At 42.3% G+C, this 22,451-nt stretch overlaps 2 protein-coding genes across 2 annotated transcripts in view; both read right to left on the bottom strand.

Annotated features, from left to right (window-relative positions):
• Positions 1-22,451, bottom strand: part of LOC114595517 (uncharacterized) — a 133,691-nt gene that overhangs the window by 13,104 nt on the left and 98,136 nt on the right. The gene's annotated exons all lie outside the window — the stretch shown is intronic.
• On the bottom strand, positions 303-20,458 carry LOC144327630 (uncharacterized). The gene is made up of 5 exons (XM_077928035.1): positions 20,092-20,458; positions 19,814-19,895; positions 19,480-19,562; positions 18,429-18,555; positions 303-5,063 (listed from the first exon to the last, which is right to left on the bottom strand). Exons 1-5 carry the CDS (start codon positions 20,239-20,241, stop codon positions 3,313-3,315), a joined length of 2,193 nt encoding a protein of 730 aa, XP_077784161.1. The 5' UTR covers positions 20,242-20,458; the 3' UTR covers positions 303-3,312.

Raw genomic sequence — 22,451 nt, 5'->3', positions numbered from 1 at the left:
GAGGAAGATCAGCTGTACCTGCTGGAGGTGATCCAGAACTGCCAGGCAGCTCAGCTCAGGGGGCTCTGCTCCAAGCAGGAGGCGGCCAAAGCCATCCTGGTGAGTGATGGGTGGTGTGGGGGACCCCCATGGGGAAGTGGGGGAGGGAGCGGCTTTGGGGAAGGGGTTGTCCGTCTGCCGGAGAGGAGGACCCTACTGGCCTAGGCTCACGTATCCTGTTTGAAAGGGGAATCATCTTAGGGACTTCCTGTGAAAATCTGGGTCAGGAATGCTGTTCCTGGAATGGACAAACACACAAGACGTAACCAGCTGGGCATTCACATAAACAATACCCTTCTATATATTCTTATCACAATATCAAATGTTTACCTTGCACATAAACAACACATAAAGTGCAATAATATAGACGGAAGTCCCAATAAATCAGTTCATTCATAAAAACCAAATGTCTGCTAGTTTCTGTTCCACATATGTTCATAAAGTCCAAATTGGAGCCTACTACAAGTTCCACAGCGTTGACAAGGATTCATAGCTGTCAACTATGAACAGATTCCTATGAACAGATTCCTCACTGGACTTGCAGACAACTTCATTGTCCAGAAAGTGGGAGAAGCAACAAGAGGAACAGCCATTTTAGATCTGGTCCTAACCAATGTTGATGACCTGGTTAGTGGGGTAGAAGTGGAAGGATCATTAGGCGCGAGTGATCATGCTCTTCTGAAGTTTACTATACAGCGGAAAGGAGCAGCCAAGCATACTAGGACTCAATTTCTTGACTTTAAGAAAGCCGACTTCATAAAACTTAGGGAAGTGCTGGGTGAGATCCCATGGACAGTAATACTAAAAGGAAAGGGAGTTCATGATGGCTGGGAGTTTGTTAAGAGGGAGATAGTAAAAGCACAACTTCAGGCAATACCAATGAGACGGAAACATGGAAGGTGCCTAAAGAAGCCAGGGTGGCTATCTAAAGAACTTTTAACTGAGTTAAGATTAAAAAAGGATGTGTACAAAAAATGGAAAAGGGGGGAAACCACCAAAGAGGAATTCAAACAAATAGCCAGCACGTGTAGACACAAAGTCAGAAAAGCTAAAGCACAGAATGAACTCAGGCTTGCTAGAGAGGTTAAAAGCAACAAAAAAGGCTTTTATGGGTATGTTCGTAGCAAAAGGAAGAACAAAGAAACAGTGGGGTCACTCAGAGGAGAAGATGGTGAAATGCAAACAGGGGACACAGAAAGAGCTGAACTCCTCAATGCCTTCTTTGCCTCAGTCTTCTCCGATAAAGGAAACAATGCCCGACCTGAAGAATTTGGAGCAAATGATTCAGCAGAGGAAACACAGCCCAGAATAACTAAGGAGATAGTACAAGAATACTTGGCTAGTCTAGATGTATTCAAGTCTCCAGGGCCAGATGAACTGCATCCAAGAGTATTAAAAGAACTGGCAGATGTGATCTCAGAACCACTGGCAGTCATCTTTGAGAATTCCTGGAGAACAGGCGAAGTCCCGGCAGACTGGAGGAGGGCAAATGTTGTACCTATTTTCAAAAAGGGGAAAAGAGAGGACCCAAATAATTACCGCCCAGTCAGTCTGACATCAATACCAGGGAAGATTCTGGAGCAGATCATTAAGCAAACAGTCTGTGAGCACCTAGAAAGGAATGCTGTGATCACCAATAGTCAGCATGGATTTCTGAAAAATAAGTCATGTCAGACTAACCTCATCTCGTTTTTTGACAGAATTACAAGCCTGGTAGATGAAGGGAACGCAGTGGATGTAGCCTACCTTGATTTCAGCAAGGCATTTGACAAGGTGCCCCATGATATTCTTGTAAAGAAGCTGGTAAAATGCGGACTTGACTATGCTACCACTCAGTGGATTTGTAACTGGCTGACTGACCGAACCCAAAGGGTGCTCATCAATGGTTCCTCTTCATCCTGGAGAAGAGTGACTAGTGGGGTGCCACAGGGTTCTGTCTTGGGCCCGGTCTTATTCAACATCTTTATCAACGACTTGGATGATGGACTCAAGGGATTGACAGATTAGAGAACTGGGCCAAAACAAACAAGATGAACTTTAACAGGGAGAAATGTAAAGTATTGCACTTGGGCAAAAAAATTTTTTTTAAAAATGAGAGGCACAAATACAAGATGGGTGACACCTGGCTTGAGAGCAGTACATGTGGAAAGGATCTAGGAGTCTTGGTTGACCACAAACTTGACATGAGCCAACAGTGTGACGCGGCAGCCAAAAAAGCCAATGCAATTCTGGGCTGCATCAGTAGGAGTATAGCATCTAGATCAAGGGAAGTAATAGTGCCACTGGATTCTGCTCTGGTCAGTCCTCACCTGGAGTACTGTGTCCAGTTCTGGGCACCACAGTTCAAGAAGGACACTGACAAACTGGAACGTGTCCAGAGGAGGGCAACCAAAATGGTCAAAGGCCTGGAAACGATGCCTTATGAGGAACGGCTAAGGGAGCTGGGCATGTTTAGCCTGGAGAAGAGGAGGTTAAGGGGTGATATGATAGCAATGTTCAAATATATAAAAGGATGTCACATAGAGGAGGGAGAAAGGTTGTTTTCTGCTGCTCCAGAGAAGCGAACACGGAGCAATGGATCCAAACTACAAGAAGGAAGATTCCACCTAAACATTAGGAAGAACTTCCTGACAGTAAGAGCTGTTTGACAGTGGAATTTGCTGCCAAGGAGTGTGGTGGAGTCTCCTTCTTTGGAGGTCTTTAAGCAGAGGCTTGACAACCATATGTCAGGAGTGCTCTGATGGTGTTTCCTGCTTGGCAGGGGGTTGGACTCGATGGCCCTTGTGGTCTCTTCCAACTCTATGATTCTATGAAAATACTATACACTTTCTTCAGCACCTGCACTTCTATAATTTTCTGTTGAAATCTAGAAAATGTATAACTAAACCTTTTCTTATTACCTTCCTTGTATAGCTCATGTAATTGTCTGTAGTGTAACCAACTCTGCAAATGATCTTTTATTTCCTCATATTCTTTTAATTACCATTTCCCTTCAGCAAATCTATGTATGTAGGCCACGTCCCCTTTTTCTCTCTAACCTGTATGAATTAACTGATGGGAAAACAGAGAGGAGCTTTCACTGAAGCACTTTCCACATTCCACACACTGATAGGGTTACTCCCCTATATGAATTCTCTGATGCTTAGTGAGATGGGCACTCTGACTGAAGCTCTTTCCACATTCCACACACTGATAGGGTTTCTCCCCTGTATGAATTCTCTGATGCTTAGTGAGATGGGCACTCTGACTGAAGCTCTTTCCACATTCAAAGCACTAATAGGGATTCTCCCCTGTATGAATTCTCTGATGCTTAGTGAGATGGTCACTCTGACGGAAGCTCTTTCCACATTCCACACACTGATAGGGTTTCTCCCCTGTATGAATTCTTTGATGGGAGGTGAGAGAGGAGCTACATGTAAAGCTCTTTCCACATTCCATGCACTGATATGGTTTCTCCCCTGTATGAATTATTTGATGAGACGTGAGAGAGGAGCTCTCCCTGAAGCTCTTTCCACATTCCACACATTGATAGGGTTTCTCCCCTGTATGAATTCTTTGATGGGAAGTGAGACTGTGGCTGTGAGTGAAGCTCTTTCCACATTCCACACACTGATAGGGTTTTTCCCCTGTATGAATTCTTTGATGGTAAGTGAGAGAGGAGCTCTTCCTGAAGCTCTTTCCACATTCCACACACTGATAGGGTTTCTCCCCTGTATGAATTATTTGATGGGACGTGAGAGAGGAGCTCTTCCTGAAGCTCTTTCCACATGCCACACACTGATAGGGTTTTTCCCCTGTATGAATTCTTTGATGGGAAGTGAGATGGGAGCTCTGACTGAAGCTCTTTCCACATTCCACACACTGATAGGGCTTCTCCCCTGTATGAATTCTTTGATGGAAAGTGAAAGAGGAGCTATCAGTGAAGCTCTTTCCACATTCCACGCACTGATAGGGTTTCTCCCCTGTATGAATTCTTTGATGGGAGGTGAGAGAGGAGCTATGAGTGAAGCTCTTTCCACATTCCACACACTGATAGGGCTTCTCCCCTGTATGAATTATTTGATGGGAAGTGAGAGAGGAGCTATGTGTGAAGCTCTTTCCACATTCCACGCACTGATAGGGTTTCTCCCCTGTATGAATTCTTTGATGGGAGGTGAGAGAGGAGCTATGTGTGAAGCTCTTTCCACATTCCACGCACTGATAGGGTTTCTCCCCTGTATGAATTCTTTGATGGAAACTGAAAGAGGAGCCATGCGTGAAGCTCTTTCCACATTCCACACACTGATAAGGTTTCTCCCCTGTATGAATTCTTTGATGGGAAGTGAGAGAGGAGCTCTGACTGAAGCTCTTTCCACATTCCACACACTGATAGGGTTTCTCCCCTGTATGAATTCTTTGATGGGAATTGAGATGGGAGCTCTGACTGAAGCTCTTTCCACATTCCACACACTGATAGGGTTTCTCCCCTGTATGAATTATTTGATGGGACGTGAGAGAGGAGCTCTTCCTGAAGCTTTTTCCACATTCCACACACCGATAGGGTTTCTCCCCTGTATGAATTCTTTGATGGGAAGTGAGAGAGGAGCCATGCGTGAAGCTCTTTCCACATTCCACACACTGATAAGGTTTCTCCCCTGTATGAATTCTTTGATGGGAAGTGAGAGAGGAGCTATCAGTGAAGCTTTTCCCACATTCCACACACTGATAAGGTTTCTCCCCTGTATGAGTTCTTTGATGGTAAGTGAGACTGTGGCTGTGACTAAAGCTCTTTCCACATTCAAAGCACTGAAAAGTTTTCTCCCCTGTATGAATTCTTTGATGGGAAATGAGAGAGGAGCGCTGACTGAAGCTCTTTCCACATTCCATGCATTGATATAGTTTCTTTCCAAGGAGATTTTGTTGATGGGAAGTCGAATAGGAGCTCTGACTGAAAGTTTCCCCACACTCCAAATTTTTACATGGCTTCTCCTCTCCGGGGATTTTGTCATCGTCACCTTTGTTCTCGATTTCCAATTTATCACCATCTGCAATGGAAACAAAAAGGGATTAGAGCCTCAGGAACAAATGGAGAAGATCTGAAGGGAGTTGGGTGTGTGTTCATTACCTGTGTTGTTTGTTTATTATGAGATTCTGATGAGTTGTTGAATGTTGCTTTGTTCTACAGTCGTGGTCAAAATTGTCGACGACTTCCGGAAAAAAGTGTATTTCAGAGGTTTGATGGCTCAAAACACCACTTCTTTTGGAGTAATATCATCAAATTATATATCAATGGAAAGATAATTTAATCAAGAATGTAATCCAACAAAGTTTGTTCAATTACCTGTATTTTATCAAACGTTACAGCCAATAACCAAAAAAGGAAGCACAACTTGCTTAGGTTGACTTTTTTCAGTGTGTTATGTGATTGCTGTCAAGTTGATTGGTTTTTTGTGTTATTTCATTTAGTGAGGTTGTAAAACATTATAAAATTATAGAAATGGCACAAAGAGTTGACTGGTCACCCAGAAAGCGATGTAAGATTCTAATATTAAATGAACAAGGCTACAGTTATGAAGAAATTAGATGAAAGATTGGGGAAAACAAAACCAAAGCTGGCCTTTCTATATTTTTGAAGAGGTATAAGGAGACTCAGTCACTACAAAATCTGACTGGTAAAGGCAGGAAAATGTGCACAAAGGCAAGTGACGATGGACGAGTGGAGAGACTGTCCCTACATGACAGAAGAAAATCTTCTGGGTGTATACAAGGTGACATGGTGCAATGTAATGGGAAGTTGAGTGCAAGGACTGATCTAAATGTTAGAACTCTAAGGAAAAAGCCATTGTAATCTCAAGCAAAGGTTGAAAAGATTAAACCCATGTTAACTGGACAGCGGAACAATTGGACACTACCTTGCTTGGTAGTGATGGCATGAAATACGCAAGTTTCTTTAACTGGGCAAGAGGAGAGGAACCAGAGAAGATTTAGATCCTACTTGCATTACACCGACTGTGAAACACCCAGACAGTGTGATGATCTGGGGATGTATGGCAGCCAAAGGTGTGGGAAGAATTTGCATCATTAATGGGAATGTTGAGCCCAAACTGAAGCGTTCCACAAGTGATCTTTTCCCAGATACTGAAGCATTTCTATATATATTCATACAAATCTTTTTTTAAAAAGTAATATTTATTAAGAGTTTAAAGATTACAAAAAGAAAGAAAAAAAGGAATTAAACAAATCAATATAATACAATACAAAAACAAAAACACTACATGAAACATTGAGTTAAAAAAAAACAAACAAAAACAATTAAAAACACATCCAATATTTCCAATCTTAACCTTCATTCACTTGTTTCATTGACTTCCTCACGCCTCCCTTTTTGTATTCCACTTCAATTAACTGTTTCAGCAATTCCTTCCCACCTTCCTCTGTTTTCTGTCCTGTAATTAATCTTAACATATTCTAACCTTGTTTTTTCCCTTTCATACATTAACAATAGATCTGTACCTAGTTCCTTATAACATTTCTGCCAAAGCCCTATAACTTCATTCCACCATTTTTCTAAGTCTCATTAATTTTACAATATTTCTGTAAATAATCTTTAAATTTTTTCCAATCTTCTTCCAACGACTCTTCTCCCTGGTCTTGGATTCTGCCAGTCATTTCCGCCAATTCCATATAGTCCATCAACTTCATCTGCCATTCTTCCCGGGTGGGTAAATCTTGTGTCTTCCAATACTTCGCAATGAGTATTCTTGCTGCTGTTGTTGCGTACATAAAGAAAGTTCTGTCCTTCTTTGGCACCAATTGGCCGACCATGCCCAGGAGAAAGGCCTCTGGATTCTTCAGAAAGGTATATTTAAATACCTTTTTTCATTTCATTATAAATCATCTCCCAGAATGTCTTAATCCTTGGGCATGTCCACCAGAGGTGAAAGAATGTACCTTCAATCTCATTACATTTCCAACATTTATTTTCGGGCAAATGGTAAATTTTTGCAAGCTTGACTGGTGTCATGTACCACCTGTAAATCATTTTCATTAAATTCTTTCTTAGGGCATTACATGCCGTAAATTTCATACCTGTGGTCCATAACTGTTCCCAGTCAGCCATCATAATGTTATGTCCAACATCTTGGGCCCATTTAATCATAACTGATTTCACCATTTCATCCTGAGTGTTCCATTTCAACAGCAAGTTCTACATTCTTGACAAATTCTTAATTTTGGGATCTAACAATTCTGTTTCCAATTTTGATTTTTCCACCTGGAAGCCAACTTTTTTATCCAAATTATATGCCTCCATTATTTGATAATAATGGAGCCAATCTCGCACTTTGTTTTTTAATTTTTCAAAACTCTGCAGTTTTACTCTGTCTCCATCTTGTTCCAAAATTTCCCAATATTTCGGCCATTTGGCCTCCATATTGAGTTTTTTCTGTGCCTTCGCTTCCATTGGTGACAACCATCTTGGGGTTTTATTTTCTAGCAGATCCTTATATCTTGTCCAGAAATTAAACAATGCTTTTCTAACAATATGGTTTGTAAACGCTTTATGTGCTTTTACCTTATCATACCACAGATATGCATGCCAACCAAATACATTGTTAAAACCTTCTAAGTCTAGCACATCAGTATTTTCAAGAAGCAGCCATTCTCTCAGCCACAAAAAGCAGCTGATTCATAGTAAAGTTTAAAGTCTGGCAGGGCAAATCCACCTCTTTCCTTAGCATCAGTTAATATCTTAAATTTTATTCGAGGTTTCTTGCCTTGCCAGACAAATCTGGAAATATGTCTCTGCCACTTCTTGAAACACTCCATCTTGTCTATAATTTGCAGAGTTTGAAACAAAAACAACATCCTTGGCAATACATTCATTTTTATCACAGCAATTCGACCTAGCAATGATAACTTCAAATTTGACCATATTTCTAAGTCCTTTTTCACTTCAATCCAACATTTTTCATAGTTATCCTTAAACAAGTTCACATTCTTAGCAGTCATGTTAACCCCTAAATATCTCACTTTCTTAACCAAAGTTAGTCCTGTTTCCTCCTGAATAAATTGCACCTATACCATTTTCAAAACCTTGACCTACCCCCATCCCCTGTAAATTCTTCTTCATAAAACTCCAAGAAATATTATCGAAAGCTTTCTCCGCATCCACAAATATCAAAACTGCCTTAGTATTAATATTAACTTGTAGTTTTTCTAAAATGTTAATTATGTTCCTCATATTGTCAGACAGATGTCTGCCTGGGAGAAAGCCAGCTTGAGCTTTATGAATTTCTTCTACTAGCACCTTTTTTAATCTTTTAGCCAAAATATCTGCAACAATTTTATAATCCACATTAAGCAGCGATATGGGGCGGTAGTTCTTAAGCTGTGTCTTTTCAGTCTCTGTTTTCGGTATAAGTGTAATATAGGCTTCTTTCCACGACACTGGTGCCCTTTTCCCTTCCAATATTTCATTACAGACTTGCTTCAATGGTTGTATTAGCCATTCTTTCAAAGATCTATAGTATCTTGAAGTCAAACCATCCGGTCCTGGAGATTTACCCAATTGCATGTTCTGTATGGCCCCTTCCACTTCCTGATCCATTATTTTATAATTCAACATTAACTTATTTTCCTGAGAGATTTTCTGTAGACCATTTATTTTTAAAAATCGATCAATATCCATTTCTTTCTGCTTCTCCTGTGTATAAAGTTGTTTAAAATACCTCTGGAAGCATTTCCTGATCTCCACTGGGTTCTGTATATTCTTTCCTTCCACTTCCAAATTTGTAATAGTATTAAGTTTTTGTCTTTTTTTCATTTGCCAGGCCAACAATTTCCCACACTTATTTGCCGATTCAAATGTCTTTTGTCTCATCTGTTTAATCTTCCATTCTATCTCTTGATTCATCAATTTCATATACTGTACTTAATATAACTTTATCTCTTTCAGAATCTCCTGTGATTTTGGTTTTGCTCTCAGTTTCTTCTCTCCTTCCTTTATTTTCTCCAGAATTTTATCTTTTTTCTCATTTTGTCTTCTCTTCTTGATTGCATTCTGTTGTATCAAAAATCCTCTCATAACTGCTTTACTTGCGTCCCAGATTACTCTTTTTTCCACTGTAGTGTTCATATTTATCTCAAAATAGTCTCTCAAGGTTTTTTTGGGCCTTCTTGGTCACTTCTTCATTCCTAAATAAAGTATCATTCATCCTCCATCTAAAGGAACCAATTGGCATCAATTTCATTTCCATCTTCACAGGATTATGGTCAGAACAAGTTTTGGGGCATATCTCCATCTTGCTAGTCTTCGGAGCCAGACCTCTAGTTATCCAAATTTGGTCAATTCTTGTTCATGTCATTTTAGCTTCAGAAAAAAAAGTTCCCTCTCTTCCCAAAGGATTCTTCATTCTCCAAATATCAACTAAATCCAAATTTTCAGTCATGTCAAAAAAAGGTTTTGGTAGTCTACCATCTTTGGTGACTACCTGTCTCTATGCCTTATCCATCTTTATAGACACCACTCCATTCGTGTCTCCCATCAAAATAATATTATAATCCATATAGTCCATTAGAGTCTCATGTAACTTCTTAAAAAATTCCGATTTTCCTTCATTTGGTGCATAGATAACTACTATCAAAAATTTCTCTCCTTGTGATTGAATTTCAATTGCAACAAACCTTCCTTGTTCATCTTTAAACATAAATTTCGGTGATAGGCTCTCCTTTGCATAAAGTACTACTCCTCTTCTTTTAACTTTATCCGATGAAATAAATTCATGACCCAATCTTTTATTGCTCAATATCTTCCCATGTAGCCTTCTCACATGCGTTTCTTGTAGACAAATCAAGTCCAATTGTTCTTTTTTCAATAAATGAAAGACTCTCTGCCTTTTTTCTGGGGAGTTCAGTCCATTAACATTCCAACTCAATACTTGCAACGCCATGGTGTAGTTACTCTGATTTTCCTCCAACTGCACCCAATGCTTGCTCTTCTTCTGTTGGTGGTGTTGGTGTCACATTCACTGGGGGATCCAGTCCAAAGGAAAATGTTGATATATCCAATATTCCCTTATTTGATGATCTTCTGTCCAATGCTCTTTGCTCTAGTCCTCTATCTGGTGGTCTTCTATCCAATGCTTCTGGCTCTTTCCCAAGTCCCTTCTGGAGATCTTCTTTGCATTTATCCAAAAACTTTACTTTATCTTCTACTGATCTTATTTTTATCTTCCTTCATTTGAAACTGAAAGATAGACCTTGGGGAAACTCCCACCTGAAGTTAATTTTATTCTTTCTCAGCAGGTCGACCAAATCTCTATAGTTAGACCTAAGATCCAAAAGATATTTCGGGACGTCTTTAAAAATTTCCACTCTTGATTGTTGTACTTCCAAAGTCTTCAGATAGTGCCAACCAAAGATTTTATCTCTCTCTTCTTTAGTTCGGAGAGTGATCAAGCAGTCTCTTTTTCTACTCTTTTCTCCCCCCCCCTTTCCAAGTCTGAAGGCACTCACAATTCTGAATTCCTCTTGCTCCAAATCTAATTCCCAAAAATCAGCAAATTCCTGCGTGAGAAATTCTATCAAACTGTCCTTCTCCAGTTCAGGTACAGCTCTAATCCTCAAATTTGTCTGTTTTTCTTTGAGCTCAATCATAGAAAGCGTCAGCTTATGGTCATCAAGTTGCCTCTGTAGATCTGGGACCCTCTCTGCCTCCAGTTGTGTTACTTTATCTTCTACAGCAGCAACTTTTTCCCTGGCTTCCTCTGCGGTCTGTCGGATCAAAGTAGATTCCTGTATCAATTTCTGAATGGTTTCTGTATTAGTATTCACCTTTTGTCCCAAATTATTTATACTTTCTGTATTTAAATCAATTTTAATAGTTGCAGCATCCACTTTCGCATTTGTCGCGTCTGCTTTCTTGTTAAGATGTTCCAATGCGTCATTAATCTTACCCAATCAGCCGCTAATGCCTCTTCTGTTGACATTCCTCTTGTTTTAGAATGTACTGATGCAGCTGCTGAGGAAGCAGGGGGACCTGATGTTGAGGCTCTGCTAGGTTGCTGCCAAGACTTCCCAGACCTTGCTGTTTTTTCTGGGATTGACTGGTCTATCTTTCCCTTTCCATCTGCCATAACACTTAAAGAATTCAAGGTCAGTCCCACAGTCCCACAGTTTTTATCTTACAGCTGGGAATTACCTAATCCAGCTCCTGTGACAGTTTCAAAAACTTCCTCTAGAGGGAAACAATTGCAATTTGTAACAGTCCGTAATGTCCCCTTTTAAATGCAGTTCAAGCAGTAAGATGCAGTTCAAGCATTAAAGTTAGTTAGTTTCAGTTTTCAGTTACTTTTTAAAATCAGACGGAGACAGTCAAAACAATGTATCTCTCTTATTTGGACAACTGTCAAAGAACGTTCTATTTGCAGTGAATAAACATGTCAAAGCACGTCAATCCTCAATCTTAGTGGCAGCCCGCTTCCAGGTTCGGAGCGGTGATGTTCTAACTTCCTTCACTCTCACTTGCAGGCATATACGATCCAACACTTCCCCCCTCTTCTCCTGCTTCCAAGGCGGTTAGATGTTTTTTACTGATGGAAATTTAGTTCTTTAGAGTAGGCTTTCCAAGACTTTAGCTTGCAGCCTCTTTGCTTCAGTCTATTTACAAAAGGGGAAGGCGGACTTCCTGTTTTGAACCTCCCCCGTTCGATGCCAAATTAAAACGTTTTAAAAGTCCAATTCTTCACTCTACTCATGGGTAGTTGCTTTAAAGTCAAATTGTCCACAGGAAAAAGTCAACGCTCTCCGGCAACAGCTTTGCGGCTTCGCTCCGTGAAGGAAGCAGTCAGTTTGAAGCACCGCGCCGCTCACCCTGCGTCGCTCCGGATCCCCGAAACCAGGTCTCCCCATGAGTAGGGGAGGCGCAAAAGGTGCCAGCCGAATCCCACGTTCACAGGCTTCACCTGCCTGTGATTTATAGTGGGTCTCCGCCTTCACCGTGGCGGCCAGACCCAAATTTTCACGAAGCAAATTCCTTCCAGTCAGAGGAATTCTGCCATTGCCCATGGCGCTAACCTGGAAGTCTCTATTTATACAAATCTTTCTTTCTTTCTTTCTTTCTTTCTTTCCTATTTCAACAGGATTCAGTTCCATGAATGTTCCATGCTGTGTGCAAAAGGTGCTTTAAAGATAATCCTATTGCACTGCTGGAATGGCTTGGGAATAGCCCAAACATTAACCCAATCAGAAATCTATGGCGCCAACTGTGGCGTTTGTATGGAGCCCCCAGTCTTCTCACGGACTATTGACCCGTACACCACTAATCTGCTGCCACCAACCAGTTGGCCAGTTAAAGCAAAATGGAATCCAGCATAGATGGGAATTTCCAGAAGGATTTCCTTCTATTACAAAGACAAGAGGTTCAAACTAAGTAGCCTTCAGGATCTGGAAAAATTCTCCAGAAGATATGATAAAGAGTTGGGGAAAGTGGAGAAGGTAAGACCAGGACGGGAGCAGTCTGAAGAGGAGAAAAGGAGAGGGGAAGAAGAGGAAGAGGAAGAAGAGGAGAAAGAAGAGGGAGAAGAGGAAGAAGAGGAAGAAGAGGATAATGATAACAAGGACCCCTAAGTTTGATAGTAGACTTAAACAAACCAGAAAAAGGCTCTGAAAATACTTTCATAGAATGTGAATGGACTTAAAAATAAAAATAAAAGGCAGGCACAAAATCAAACATGTCTTGATTAAAAGGAATTTAGATATAACCTGTTTACAGTGGTACCCCGCAAGACGAACGCCTCGCAAGACGGAAAACCCGCTAGACGAAAGGGTTTTCCGTTTTGGAGGCGCTTCGCAAAACGAATTTCCCTATGGGCTTGCTTCGAAAGCCCATAGGGAAATCTCCGGGACAGCGGGGAAGCGCAGCGCGTCTTCCCCACTGGCCTCAGACCTCCTCCCACCGCCCTGCTTCGGAACGAAGCTCCGATGCCGGGCGGCGGGGCGGGAACGCTTCCTCCCGCCGCCTGGCATCGGAACGAAGCTCCGATGCCGGGCGGCGGGGCGGGGACACCTTCTCCCGCTGCCCGGCTTCGGATGGCTTTCCTGAAGACTTGGGGTGGGAGTAGGGTTTTCCTTCCCACCGCCAACATTCAGAATGCTGTTCTGAATGTTGGCGGTGGGGAGGAAAAACCCTCCTCCCACGCAAGCCCCGGGAACAGAGGGAAAGCGCTGCGCGCCTTCCCCTCTGTTCCCGTACCTGTCCTGACGGCTTGCGGTGGGGAGAAAAGCCCTTCTCCGCACCGCCAGCCTGGCAAGCGGTTTCCCTAGGAACGCATTAATTGATTTTCAATGCATTCCTATGGGAAACCGTGCTTCGCAAGACGAAAAACTCGCAAGAAGAAAAAACTTGCGGAACGAATTAATTTCGTCTTGCGAGGCACCACTGTACAGGAAACACATGTCGCAAGGAAACATAAGAGGATTTTAAGAACTAAAAGATTGGGGAAAGACTTTATTGCCTCAGACACAAACAAAAAAAGAGGGGTTGTATTGTACATAATGGAGAAATATGACCCAAAATTAATTTATAAAGATGAGGAGGGGAAAGTGCTGATAGTGCAAATTACATTCCAGGGGGGAAAGGTAATCATTGTGGGAATCTACGCACCTAATGACAAAAAAGCCAACTTTTATTCGAAGCTCAATGAAACATTATCAGAATTTTTGGATCAGAGAGTGATAATAACGGGGGATTTCAACAGTGTGGTTATTCCAGATTTGGATAGATCAACAAAAAGGTGAGACACAAATGAAGGTAAACTACCAAAAACATATTTTGATATATCAGACACTATGGGGCTAACAGATATTTGGAGACTTACAAATCCCACAACAAAACAGTTCACATTCTTTCCAGGTCCAAATCCAAGCTTTGGTAGAAAAAATTACATTTGGACTTCTAAAGAATTGGTGCCAAGAATTTCCAAAATTGAGATTCTCCCAAGGACATTATCAGAACATAATTCGTTATATTTGGAGTTAAAAGGAAAAGACCCTCCATCATTCAGATGGAGGATGAATGAAAGTTTATTCAATGACCAAAAGATAGTAAATTAGGCAAAAGAGACAATTACAGAATAAGTGGAATTTAAACAAAGGAACACCCATTGAAACAGTATGGGATGCACACAAAGCTGTAATGAGAGGATTCCTGATCCAAAAGAACAGTTTTCAGAAAAGAGGAAGGGAGAAGAAGAAAGAAGGAATCCTGTCCCATCTCATGGAGAATGAGAGACTGCTGAAATAAAACCAAAAGATGAGCTAATAAGACAAAATATTAAATTGTTGCAGACTCAGTTCTTCTCTATGTTGGTGAGTCAGGATGTAGAGTGGAAAACAAAAACAATGAGACAAAGGAATTTTGAATCCGCCAACAAAACTGGAAAATTATTGGCATGGCAATTAAAGGCAAGACAAAAACAAAACACAATTTGTAAGATAAGACAGAAGACCCCAAAGAAATTAGAAAGACCTTTCTGAAATTTTATAAAGATTTGTATAAGACAGAGAAAGAAGATGGTAAGAAAATAGAAAAGTCATCAGTTACAGCAGATCCCCCCAGGAGAAAAGGAACAATTAAACCAGATAATTAAAGAACAAGAAATTGAGAAAGCGATAAAGAGAATGAAGATACGGAAAGCTCCAGGCCCTGACAGCATTCCGGCAAAATATTATAAGACACTATGTGGACCATTATTACCTGTGCTGTGTGAGGTTATGAATAACATTTTGAAGGAAGGGAAAATTCCAAATACCTGGAAAGAGGCGTACATCACTTTAATCCCAAAGAAAGATACAGATGGTTTGAGTGTTAAAAATTATAGACCTATTTCCTTATTGAACAATGACTATAAATTATTTGTGGATGTGCTGGCCAACAGATTAAAAAAACTTTTAAAGGAAGTAATACATAAAGATCAAGCTGGTTTCCTACCAGGGCGACAACTGAAGGACAATGTTAGGAACATAGAGGTTATAATTGAGTACTTGGGAGTCTAGAATTGATAAACAAGCGGCCTTGGTGTTCATTGATGCAGAGAAAGCATTTGATAATGCTTCATGGCGGTTTATGAAAGAAAACCTAAAAACAATGGGAATAGGAGAAATGTTTTGGAAAGGTATTGAGGCTATATACTCAGAACAAAAAGCGGACTTCCGGGGTGGCGCCTTCGGCAATGGCTGCCTCCCTCTGAACTGGAGGGACCAGCTCCGCGTGAAACGGGTCGGATCCGCTACGGCGAAGCGGGGACCCTTTCAAAAATCACAGGCGGATGAAGCCTGTGACCATGGGACTCGGCGGGCACCTTTAGCGCCCCCCCAACCTGCTAAGGAACCCACAACGGGCTCCGAAGTGAAGAGGGGGAAGCGGCGCAGTGCTGAGAGTCATCAGCTATTTCTGTGGAGCGAAGCCGCATAGCTGTTGCCGGAGAGCGCTGCCTTTTTCCTGGAACAATTGGGATTTTAAAACAACAACCCGTGAGTAGTACGGAAATTGGATTCTTTAAATATTTTTAAATTCGGCACTGATTGGGGAAGGTCCAAACAGGAAGTCAGCCTCCCCTTTCTGTAAATATTCTAAAGCAAAGAACCTCCAACTAAGGTCGTGGAGAGCTTTATTTTTCGCAAAAGATCTTAATTCTACTGATTGAGACTACAAGAAAATTTATTTGGAAGCAGGGGAACCTGCGGGAGAAGAACTAAATTTAAAAATTGATGTGCCACCCCCCCAAACCCGGGAGTGGTCTGTGAGAGCCGGTTGATGAGCAATTGAACAATTTGACAGCTGTCAAGTTAGCTGTCAAGATACAAAAAGAGGACTTTGTCTCTGCTGCGTATATTGGTTACAAGTTTATGTTTTAAAAGAAGGAAGGACTGATACAATTTAACATATGGAACTTTTGGTTTTGTGCTGAAAGGAGTAAAAAGAAACTTAAATCCCCCTAGAGGGAGTCTTGGGACACTGCATTAAGAACCAGCTGAGAAATTGTTTTTTGACCTTGATATGCTTAAGAATGGCAGTTGGTAAGGAAATCCAGTCTGAACTGAACAGGACCTTGTTTCTCTTGGGAAAGCTGGAAGGTCAAATAGGTGTTTTGACTACAAATGTTACAACTTTGGGCACAAGAGCTAGTACGAGCAAGGAACTTGATAAGAACTTGGTACAGGAATTCTACTTAACTGAACAAACAGAGAAAATTGAGAAGGAGAATAATGTTGCCTTTGAAGAGAAAAAAGGAGGGGACACAACCCTACAGATGCAAAAGGTGAGCCGCAACTTGAGGCCTGACATGATGGTAACAAGAAGAAACAAATTTCTGAAGATGGAAGCCTGGCCTGAATTGGAAAATGAAAGATGGAGAGACCTCCTTATCTGGAGGTCATATGACCCTTGGATTATAAATTTGATTCAGCTGGAAGTTGGAGCTATGGGGACATTTGGAATTCAAAGGAGAATGAAACAAGATGTGGAATACCCCATAGGCCTTATCTTCAAGTACATAGGCCTGGCTGGAAGAAACGTGGATGCTGCAGGGAGTCTCCCTGAGATTTGGTCTTGAATATTAAAGACTATCAAAAAGACTGGCAGAGGAGCAATGAGAGAGATTTAAGAGCCTCGGACATAAGATTACCGGGTTGATGGTCTTATTTTGAGAATTGTTGGGGACTGAAACCGGGAAAGGGGATGGGTGGAACGTAAAATGGGATTTAAAGTGTACATAATATAGTTGCTTTTTTTTGTTTTGTTTTGTTTTACTTTTAGGAGAATTGGAAATTCGTGGAAGGGAACTTTCTTTCGACCTTAGGGAAATGTTTTAGGAATAAGTACTGTTATATAGATTTGGATGAGAGTTAAGTTTGGATAAAGTAAAAAAGTGGTTTTCAAAAATATGATAAAATTAAGGTTTTTGTTGATAAGATGTTTGAGAAAGGAATTGGATAAGGATTTGCTGAACCAACAATTTGAATTGGAATACAAAAAAGGGAGGTATGAGGAGGTGTGGGAAATAAGTTAATGAAAAATAAGTAACGGAAATTTTATGTGTTTTTAATCATTTTTATTTTTGTATGTATGTTTTTTTTTATTTTTTTCTTATTTTTGTATGTATGTTATTTTTTCTTTTTTTCTTTTTGATTTTTATTGTATTATTATTGGAAACTTTAATAAATATTCTTTATACTCAGGACAAAAAGCCAAACTTATTATAAATAATAATTTGTCTGACAACTTTGAAATCTCTAAAGGTACCAGATAGGGTGTCCTTTGTCGCTCCTGTTGTTTATTACACTTTTGGAGGTATTAAACAAGAATTTGAGAGAAGTGTCAGAAATCAGAGTTTTAAGGTGGGATCGAAAGAGTTTAAAGTAAAAGCGTTTGCTGATGATTTAGTTTTAACATTTGAAGACCCAAAGAACAGTATACAAAAAGCCCTAGCACTGGCAGGATTGAAATAACTCCTACAATGTATAAGACAGATACAAGGTTAGAAATTAAAATACGCGACTGGAGAAAATAAGGGATACCTGCTGAAGGGAAGGAGGGAAGTCGCAAGCTCGGCAGTATATATGTGATTTAATGTATTGTAAAATGACCGTGTAAAGAAAACAATAAAAATTGATTGGTAAAAAAAATAAAAATAAAGTTAATGTTCTTTTTATATGGGATCAGATTATAATTATTTATGTTTCATGTTTATATATATGTTGGAAGCCGCCCAGAATGGCTGGAGGAACCCAGCCAGATGGGCAGGGTAGAAATAAAATATATTATTATTATTACTACAGTGGTACCTCGATTTAAGAACAGTCCTCTTCCGGAAAATTTTAAGTTTCTTCTTCTTATTATTATTATTATTGTTGTTGTTGTTGTTATTAAGTTTGTAAACCGAGGTACCACTGTATTACTATCATCATCAACATCATCATCATCATCACCACTGCTACTTCTACCTGAAATTCAGTAAGTCTAGCTCTTCTTCTCTGGGATGAATTTTGTTTGGCCCAGTCATGGCATCCCCTCCATCTCCAATGTCAGTCGTCTCTTTGGTCAACCCAAGACTGACAGGAGCAAAAGCAAAAACAGAAAACCTGAAGCTACTTATCTTTCCTAACAATTCTGAAGCTGACATTGAATATGGCCTGGCCAGTTCAGACCAGCCCAATCATGGTAGAAAAAGGAATAATTTGAAGAAGATTGTTCAAAGAAAAAACTGTAATTTACTCTTTATTGTGGGGGTGTTAGGTTCCCAGGTGTTATAGGGGGCTCTGTTGAGCTCTGTGAAAATATATGAGATTGGTCACATAGAGGTATTTTTTGAATTTCCAGGCAGATATGACGATCCCACAGGGAGCCTTACCAAGAGAGGCCAATATCCCACGATTCTCCTCCATGACGTCCTTATGCAGAGCTCTCTGGTCAGGATCCAGCAACGCCCACTCCTCGTCCGTGAAACGAACAGCGACATCTTCAAAGCACACTGGATCCTAAAAGAAAAAGGGAAAAGTCCTCCTCTGAGACAGCAGAAATATGATCTGCTCCACAATGCTCTGTGGTTTCCTTCCTGTTAATTGCAGTGTTGTTTCAATAGGATTGCTTTGCTGCGCATTTTATTTATGGATGCTTATTTTATTCTGCATTTTAATTATGGGTATTTGTCTTTGTGCAAATAGGTGGTACTCCACCTTGTGTTGTCCAAGTCATTCTGCCTACATAAGCGTTCCAGTTTGCCTGATGGCAGGATCCAATTACTCCTCGTCTTTGTGCAAATATTTGTCTTTTTGCAAATAGGTGGTACTCCACCTTGTGTTTTCAGGCCACTATTTGTTCTCATTTGTCCACTGCTTAGAAACCAATTTTTGCATTCAGTTATCAATCTAGAAATAAAATAAGCCTCTTTTGGTCTTGGATTATCTAGCAGAGATTCCAGCACTGCAGAAATAAAATAAGCATCTTTTGGATGGGCATCTGTCTTGGATGATCTAGCAGAGATTCCTGCATTGCAGGGGGTCTCCTGGCTCTGAGAGACAAGCAGGGAGGGGGGCTTCTGGCAAAAGGAGAGGGAGCCACCGGTGGCTCCTCCTTATCCTGACTCACCTCAGCCTCTCAACCTTCCTCTCCCACTTGCCTCCTTCCTCTTCTGCCTCTGATTCTGCACTGCATTCTTCCACAGAGTCTCCCAGCTCACTAAGCCCTGTTACCCCTTCAGCTTCTGACACCTCCTCTTCCCAGGCTTCTCCCTCTTCTCCCTCTGACCGCCCATCCTTCTTCTACCTCCACTCTTTCGGCTCTGAGCCGTCTTCCCTTCCTGGTTCCCCGGCTGCTTCCTCCCACCATTCCTCTGTGCCCAACCAGTAAATGACATTGCTCCATCCCTCGGCCTCTGTCCCCACAAGGCAGCTTCCCCTGACCTGATCTGGTTCCACAGCTGCTGCTTCCCTTCTGCCCCCATGAAAAGAAGGATCAGGAGGTCTTGCCGGCATCCTTCTGCCACCTGCAAGAGAAAAAAGGTAAGCAGGACGCCAGGAGTGCCTGCTTCTCTCACAGGTGAGAAATGCTTACCTGCTGAGAACATTTAGACGTTTGTCCCCATTTCATATGTTTGTTTGTGCAGAAATACATCTCCCCTCCTATGGACCCTTGGTCCCAACTGTCTCCCCCCAAAACAAGATGAAAAGAACCCCCAGATGAGTTGGAAAACCAACAGAATGAGACCAAACAGAGAAAAACCACCTTCCTCCTTACCCAGTGGCCTCTCTCTGGTGTCCAACGGAGGCCTCTCTGCCTCACAGGAATCCAGGTCCATTTCTGCAAAGAGATCCTTTCCCTGAAAAAGAAACATGGATTCAAAACAGAAAATGGTGAGAAATACTAGAAAGAGAATGAATAAGACTTGAAGGGTGTGAGATCTCATTCCATGGATGCTTTCCCAGAAAAAGGATGGGCCATCAGCAGACCATTATGGGATGTTTTCTGTCCTGTTTGGAGCCCCTTGGGAGTATCCAGAGGGAAGTCTCTCTCACCTGCTTTCTCTCCTCTGCCTGACTCAGGAGGAAACCTTCGGCCAGGGCCACCGCCTGGGAACTGGTCTCCGCTCCGCAGTCCCTCACCCAGCTCTCCATCTCCAGGGGAAGGACAGCCAGGAACTGCTCCAAGATCACCAAGTCCAGCATCTCAGCTTTCGTGTGCTTTTCTGGCTTCAGCCACTGATGGTCAAGGTGGTAGAGTCGGCTGCAAACCTCTCGGGGTCCTTTGGCCTCCTGGCAGCAGAACTGCCTAAACTGCCAGGTCCGCCCCCCTGAGTGGAGGGTGTCCTCCTCACCCAGAATCTTCTGCACTGGGTTTTGCCAGAATCCCTCACTGCTCCCAGTTTGGTTGGCATGGCCTCTTCCTGCTCCCAGGAAGCCTCTGAGAGGTCAGAAGGAACCCTTTGGTCTTCTGCCAAGTTCTGCCCGTCTAAATGAGAAGCTCTAGCAAATCCTACAAAGCAAATACATTGTTCTGTTACAGAATTTGTAGGACAGGGGGGGAAATGGTTCCCTGAGCAAGCATGGATGAGTCTTGCTAGGAACAAGGGCTGGACTGCACTGCATCCCAGACCGTCAGATATCTTTTTGAAAAGAAAGAGGAGGAGGAAGAGGAGAAGAAATAAGTCTCTAGCCTTCAAGCAATGCAGAATGTGGAGGCAACTGAAGGGATTTCTGTCAGATTAATCAACCTGGTTTCTACTTCCTTCCAGTCAATGCATGAAGTCAGAACCGAATGACAAGGGAGTTATTTGTATCTTGTGATAAATGGATGCTTTTCTCTAGTGGGGGTCCTGACCTGGGGGTCCTCAGGAGTTGCTCCCCCCAGCCTCACCCCACCTCCACTCTCTGCTTCTGTCTCCTTTTCTGCAATCTCTGCCGCTGTCCAGACAGATTCTTGGGGTGAGGTCTCTTTTTCTCTCTTCTGAGGGCCAGGAATGTATCTGGCCAACCCCCAGAGGGCCAAGTGGGCGGGGCCAAAGACATCTCCCTTGACTTTTTGATTTTTTTGTTGTTCTATTAGATTGCTTAACACAAACTGGTTTGCAATGCAGCAGCCAGACTATGGCCTGGGATCCCTCTCTTTATTCCTGGCCTCTCTTTCCTACTTTTCCTTCCTTTCTCCCCATTGCTTTTTTTTGGGGGGGGGGCTAGTCCACCTCCTCCTCCACCTTTGGAAAACCATTTGCAGATGTTTCCTCGGTTGTGCAATGAGGCTGAGCGAATTCACACAGATTTAAAGTCCCAGGGACTTCTTTGTTTTAAAAAGGGAGATTTCGTGGGAGTCAGGGATCCTCTGATCTGCAGGAAGGAGAGCGTGGCAGACCTGGCCCCTCCCTGGCAGGACCCTCTCCTGCCTGACTTGGGGTCCCCCCCCCCTGCAGAAGCAGATCAGGCCCCCCCAGGCACCCTCCCTTGCTGCAGCCCTGGGACCCCCCCCCCCGTCTCCCCACTGCACCCTCTGGGGGGAGAGAGAGGAGACCCACCCACAGCTGTCAACCTTCCTTCTTTTTTTGCGGGAAATCCCCTTATTCCAGCGCCGTTTCCCGCTGCTTCCTGCTGCTATCCCGGATTGGGAGATAGGTGAGGCTGCTGATCCCTTATTTTCAAATCTGAAAGTTGACAGCTATGGACTCACCAGATCCCAGGCGGGGGCAGCGATTCGGCCCTTGCAGGAGAGACACAAAGCAACACCCCCCCCCCCTTCCTTGCAGGAAAGGACTGGGGAGGGAGGGGCCTTGGCTCTGGAGGACCTGGCCCCCCCTTGCTTCCTGGCCTCTCTAGGAAGGCAGCTCACTTCCCTTTAACCCTTGCCAAGCCGAGTCCCTCCAGCTCAGCCCTCTCTCGCTTGGCAGAACCTCAGATTCTTATCATTTTTTATGGAATAAAATGCCCAGATATCCTTTTGGGGGTGAGGCTCTTGGCTGGACTCTGAGCATCTCCCTCCCTTGGCCAGAAACCAGAGGAAGAGCTTGCAGGGAAAAGGGCTTTGCAGGAGGCAAGGAAGCTCCTCCTAGAATTCAGGAGTGGAGAGATAGGAGGGGATCCCAGGGTCATCTAGTCCAACCCGAAGCAAGAGGGGGCCGCGTCTAGTTCCCTAAAGAGGCAGCCCTGTTGAGGGAAGCTTTCAATGTTTAATAGGTTATTGTATTTTAGTGTTTGATTGGAAGCCGCCCAGAGTGGGTGGGGAAACCCAGCCAGATGGGTGGGGTATAAATTATTATTATTATTATTATTATTATTATTATTATTATTATTATTATTATTATTACAACCCCCGATCTCTGCTCAGAAACCTCCAAGAAGGAGAGTCCACCACCTCCCAAGGGAGACCTTTCCCCTGCCAAAATGAGTAA

The sequence above is a fragment of the Podarcis muralis genome, chromosome 4 (assembly GCF_964188315.1).
Source record: "Podarcis muralis chromosome 4, rPodMur119.hap1.1, whole genome shotgun sequence".
Taxonomy (NCBI): Eukaryota; Metazoa; Chordata; class Lepidosauria; order Squamata; family Lacertidae; genus Podarcis; species Podarcis muralis.
The sequence above is the reverse complement of the archived record's forward strand: the minus strand, read 5'-3'. Positions and strand labels throughout refer to the sequence as shown.

Bases quoted from the DNA above. Each gene is read 5' to 3' on its own strand.
- LOC144327630 (XM_077928035.1), bottom strand. From the start codon at position 20,241: ATGCTGGACTTGGTGATCTTGGAGCAGTTCCTGGCTGTCCTTCCCCTG. The intron at 19,563-19,813 runs GTAAGGAGGAAG...TTTCTCTTGCAG, and splicing joins CACCAGAGAGAGGCCACTGG to GTGGCAGAAGGATGCCGGCA. The intron at 18,556-19,479 runs GTCAGGGGAAGC...TTTTTCTTTTAG, and splicing joins CAGCTGTGGAACCAGATCAG to GATCCAGTGTGCTTTGAAGA.